Raw genomic sequence first — 6,000 nt, 5'->3', positions numbered from 1 at the left:
GAAACAGTTTACTTTCTGTAAGATTAAGGCATTTGTTAAAAGTTTTTACATTTCTGAGCTGAAAAGATGACATTTTTACGATGTAGAGAAAAATCCAATAAAATAAACAGTGGGTCAAAACTGACCCTAGAAACATGGCAAGGTAAATATTTTTTAGATGCTGTGCAAATTATGAGTTTTTTTTTTTTTTACTTTCTACTGTTCATTAATTGGGGGAAATTTTGGAAAAGTCACAAAGTTTCATCCTGAACGGATGCAATATAAGGTGTTCTTAATGATTTCAAACATAAACCAGGTCAAATTGAACCTAAAGACGGTAATTCAATGCTAATGTTCATTTCTGGTCAATAATTAAGTTACAATATGCTAAATACACTATTCTTTCCAGGCGTTGTATGGCTTCCATGTGTGAACACAACATTACATTTCATTTACTCATCTTTACATCCGTCTTGGAGAATTCTGGGACGTTTGTAAACCCTGGATGTCCAATCCAGGGCTTGGTCACATATGTCAACCAATTTAGAGTCTTCGTTTAATGCAAACCTATGCTTCTCTGGAAAACTGGGGGAAATCCAGAATATCTGAAGAACCCTCTCCAGTACTTGCAGGTTTAAGAAAGACATTTGAAACTAAGACGTTGATAAATCGGAATAAATACTGCATACTATGGATAAAAGGGAAACATTTTTTCGAGAGCTTGTCATTTAAATTTTACAAAAAGTACACATTTGTGGTCACTGGCGGCTTGCTGATAGTTGCTGAGGATAATTCATTCACTTTCATTTTACCGTAAGATTCTTTACTATTAAATTGCTTAAATTGATAGGATTGGTTAAAGCGGTTACATCATAGATCACAACATACGCCTAATCATGCGAAATGATACTCATCATCTTTTCATCGAGTCATTTCAAACTTTTCCTAATAGATGCTTTGCAATATAAAGTTACGTTTCAGTGAGGCACACTCTTTATATCATTTTTCTGACTAAGACTACAAAGGATTAAAACGCGATCCTTCTATTAAAGACTCATACACGCGAACTGCGATGACATTTTTAGCTTCACGTTTCTGATTTCTTTGCTGAAATGGAGCTTTGTTTAAACTCCCGCAGCTTGGTGCCGGCGCGTTCTCAGTCCCTCGAATTCGCGATTCTCCAAGCTCTTTCTCCGAGCCCACTTCGCCGTCTTTTTTCTCATTGGACCATTTATACCCGTATTAATAAGCTATTCGCCCGTGGGTATCCCTTATGCAAATAGCCTTTGCCCAAATATGGACACAATGGAATGAAAAATGGCTGGAGAGACCAACATGGAGGAGCGGAGCGAAAAGTTATGAGAGCTGTAGTAAATATCGTGGAAGTTGATGTCGGATGATAAGGAGCTTGCCCCGTCGCTGCGATTTCCTTTTGAAAGCCCATTGTCCTCCACCCCACATGTAGTTAGAGATCGAGTGATGAATTAAGAGTGCTGGCGCTTCAGTTTTGGAGAGGAGGCAGAGGGGGGCCCCGGCTTTCCCCATCAGAACTATGCCCTGGGTGAGCAACAGCAAGCGGAGGGGGAGTCCGGAGCTGCCGCTGCCTGCCGGATGGGAGGAAGCTCGGGATTATGACGGTCGGGTGTTTTACATCGATCACAACACCCGGCAGACTTCGTGGATCGATCCCCGGGACAGGTGAGTGTGAAGAATTAAGACTCGCTCTCCTGCGCTGCATTGTGTGGGATGGGATGGGATGGGCAGATGCGGAGCTCAACTTCGGGTAGCGAGCACCTCATATCGGATAACATCCCCTTTAGGGCGACGGGGGATTTTTGTAAACATACAGAAAGGAGGTATGTGTGAACTGGAGAGTGGCAAGCAGCTGGGTCGCTGTGGTCGAAGGCTGATCCGACGTGCATCTCGGTTAGGCACGCAGCCAGCCCTGTCAGATGTTTCAGCCACATCGCGACTGCCATTCCAGCTGCCCACTCCGCTGGAAGTGCGAGCACGTATCGGCAGCGCACAACAGCCTGTATCTTGTGCAAATTTATCTTGTAAGCTTCACTGAAATGTCACTGTCCTCGTCTGTACAGAATGTAAACTTAAGTGACCCGCTGTGGCGTCCGAAGTCATGTCCGTGGAAACCATAGGACGTAAGAGATCGAGCCCCCTTTAGCTGTCGTCCGGACTGGTTTGTATCTTTCTGTCACTTGGCAGTGTAAACTAAAGAGCAGAAAGGGGGTTAGTTAAATGATCCAGACGAGTTTAAATCCAGCCCCCCTTACGGTGACAACGCTACGCAAAATCATTCAGTATTTTTTATAGCGCTATGTACACAGCACCCCATTACAATTAATTTTAGAGCAGGTTTTCAAGAACCAGATTGCAGCAGCAAGATAACGGGCTTATAATCTAGTTTTCGATATCCCCGACACTTTAACAATTTTACCACCGCTTTCGTGCATCAGTGTCCTTCGTCGCCAGTCTTGACCAGCAGTTCGATTCGCTCCGATCAATGCTGTCAGACTCGTCCAGTAAGATTCAGGGCAAAGACCAGTATGGATATCCTGGCAGTTCTCCTGTCTGCCACAGGTTCGTTATTTTAGTTTGACAGTTTGCATTCCCCAGAACTACTTAGTACTCGTAGCGCTCCATCATTTGCTAAGTTTAAATTAAACCTTAGAGCACTGCATTTGTCTTCTTTCTCAGAAGCACTGAAAAAAATAACTCATTGGATCTACTTAACAATAATTGTCACAGCTATTTTCATTTAATTGAAGTAAGTAATTCAAACATATAAGCAATATGGAATTCTGACAATCTCATCTTTTGTTATTACAAGATATTATTGGAAAAAACAAGTTGTTGAATCTACTTAATAAAATTGTTACCTATTTTCATTTAATCAAATTAAGTTACCCTCATTTAAACCAAATGTGTAGATCTAATGTACAACCTTGTGCATTAGGAAATCCTAGTCATTTTTTTCTTTTTTGAACCTGCTTCTATTCATATAGCAACACTCTCCACAAAGCCAACCCAAATAGACCAGACACTAACTAATAAATTACACCCAAGATTATAACTAATAAGCTATACGGCCTCCCATTAGTACACTCACATACGATTTGTTCCTTTTGCATGACACTTTTTGATGAATCCTACAAATTGATTCCTGAGGTGGAGTAAATCGTTTCAGTGGGGCTCAAAGGGAATGTTAAAGCGCATCCTTGTCTTATGAGATGTTGTCATCATTTTTCATTTCGCTGGGGCTGATAGATGTTAAAAGTACATGACTGCCTGAATCGTGAGTCTCAACTTGCTTCACTTATGATTCTTTTGAGTTTAAGCTATATCGATATCGGCAAACAATAACTCTGTCACTGATAATTCTTTCATTCATAATACAAGTACTGTACAGTGCAGTAGCAACACATTTACATTAGAACTGGCTGTGCTACCTGCCTAAGAAGGGTTGAAATCTAAGTAATCAATGTAGACCTCTGCATTAACATTTGCAGTGCACCATCTATTGGAATGGTGGGTTGGCACCCTGCCCAGGATTGGTTCCTGCCTTGTGCCCTGTGTTGGCTGGGATTGGCTCCAGCAGACCCCCGTGACCCTGTATTCGAATTCAGTGGGTTAGGAAATGGATGGATGGATGGATGGATCTATTGGAATGCATTTTGCAATTCATTTAGTAATAAAATGCATTGCATTTGTCATTCAGCGGATGGCGCATCTCAAACTTTTGTAATAATAACATGAATTAATACAAAAGTTTGTGATGCGCTACCTGTTTAAATGACAAATGCAATGCAGGTTTCTCTGTTATATGCCATTTGGTATTTTCATATAACAGTGTTAATGCTTCTGACGCACCATCTGTTGGAATGACCGCTACAGTGCATTTTATTACCAGAAATGTTTGTGATGTGCCATCTGCTGGAATGACGGAGACATTGCACGTGGACAGACACACAAATGTCCTTTTACTAAGGTGGATGTATCAATGGTTTTGTTTTGTGCAAATTCACTATTGGAATTGTTTTTAACTGAATATACACACAATATTAAAAGTAACATGTTTATGCCCCTTTGTTTCTTCAACAAATTAGTCACAAAACTGAACCTTGTAAGTATATTACTCTATTTTTTTTAACAATTATTTGCTCTAAACCTTACTTTAGCACACACTTTTTTATGGTTCATTGGCTGTACCCGGCTTGTGTCAATCAGTGATTCTTTCAAGTTTGAATTGTTACCTGAGAAAAAGTCATAAAATTCTTGTTCATTTGATTCATGAACAGAACATTACCTGAGAACGAGCTGCTCGATTCCCGTTCATTTGATTCATGAGCAGAATCCATCCATCCATCCATCCATTATCCAACCCGCTATATCCTTACTCTTAAAAAAAAAAAAGTCATACAATTCTCGTTAGCTTGTGATATTTTTTTTTTTAACACAATGCACATTCAACGAGGAGAATGAGTGGACACAGGACTTGAACCCAGGAGGCTGGATCTGTGAAATGGTAGCAGTGACAACTGCACCACAGTTCCATCATAATTAAACTGACAGATACTTGAAATAGGTTAACATACATTATTGCTATTTCAGCAATAGGCATCATCTGTAGAGTATGTTAGTGGCCGTTTTAGCTTGAGGACATACTGTATTTGAACACTGTCCCTGCTTACAATATCTGGAGAATGATGGTGGTGGTGGCCAAGCTTCGGATTAGAGTCTAATTCTGCCTTCCAAGTGTTTCTGTTTCAGAGTTTATAACAGAGTTTACTGAACGTGGCCCTGCAAGAACAGGAGTGTCTGCTTGATTTCAGTCTAGCCATAGATTGCTGGCTTAATTAGACATCTCCTTTCTCTATTTAGGAATATCAGGGGATATAGATGGGTCCTCGTACCATCAGCCCTTCCACATGATATATCCAGTGCCCCTCCATTTTCATTAATTTTTTTGAATTATTTCTAAAAATGTTTATATTGCAGCCCCATCCCAGGCTGCTGCCATCCTCCCATCTGATGTTACTAAGATAGCTCTTGCCCTGCAACTTCCAATGGGATAAGACAGTTTAAGACGCTTTAAATGTATGTATTGCATGTTACAGAAAATTCTGTACAACAAGAGCTCTGAAATGATAACAGATATAATTTTTGAGAGCAATGATTTAACACACTACATTTAAAGTTTCATTGAGCTGAATTAAGAAAGGGTTTCAAGTAGCAGAGCTTTGACTAAAAGTCAACCACCTCTGATATTTCTACTAGTTGACAAATATATAGGCCCGTATGTCAAAGCTGGACTCGTTCTTTTCCGTTTTCACTCTTGTTACATGCAAAAAGTGCATTCAGGATGGGGACTAGTAGACACAGATTGCATTCATCATCATCATTGAACCCGGGATGTACAACCAACTTCATTTCATACAGGAAGGCAAACATTGATCATGTCCACCCAGCATGCTTATAAATAAATGAGATGGGATAAACTACTGTTTGTTTTGTTTTTTTTAAAGCAGAACTGCTGACAACCTTTAAGAAGTGGCTTGATGAGATATTAGGACCGTGTAGTTATTAGTTATTATACTTTTGTTTATTACTTCCTCCTAAGTTCTACTTTTACTCACTAATTAAGTGACTGCAAAGAAAATCGGCACTCATTCCCAATTTACATAAAACAATTCCATCCATTTATTTTCCAAAATTCTCAGAATTAACCATTTGGGCTGCATTGATTATAAGTTAGTGCAGAGGAAGGCACTTTATCGCTATTATTTAACCCAAAACTTACATTGTGCTGCCATCCCACTACAGCCAGTCAGTCAGTCATTGTCCAACCCGCTACATTCTAACACAGGGTCACGGGGGTCTGCTGGAGCCAATCCCAGCCAACACAGGGTGCAAGGCAGGAACAAATTCCTGGGCAGAGCGCCAGCCCTTCGTAGGGCACACACACACACACACACACACCAAGCACAGACTAGAAACAAGTTAGGA

At 40.3% G+C, this 6,000-nt stretch overlaps 1 protein-coding gene across 2 annotated transcripts in view; it reads left to right on the top strand.

The window, feature by feature from the left end:
• Positions 1 to 1,296: 1,296 nt before the first annotated feature.
• Positions 1,297 to 6,000, top strand: part of wwc3 (WWC family member 3) — a 242,930-nt gene continuing 238,226 nt past the window's right edge. For both annotated transcript variants that reach the window (XM_039743645.1, XM_039743644.1), the window contains exon 1: positions 1,297 to 1,677. In XM_039743645.1, the coding sequence (XP_039599579.1) occupies positions 1,532 to 1,677 (146 nt within the window). In that variant the 5' untranslated portion in view covers positions 1,297 to 1,531. The remainder of the gene's footprint in view (positions 1,678 to 6,000) is intronic.

Source organism: Polypterus senegalus, chromosome 2, assembly GCF_016835505.1.
Source record: "Polypterus senegalus isolate Bchr_013 chromosome 2, ASM1683550v1, whole genome shotgun sequence".
Lineage (NCBI taxonomy): Eukaryota > Metazoa > Chordata > Cladistia > Polypteriformes > Polypteridae > Polypterus > Polypterus senegalus.
The sequence above is the reverse complement of the archived record's forward strand: the minus strand, read 5'-3'. Positions and strand labels throughout refer to the sequence as shown.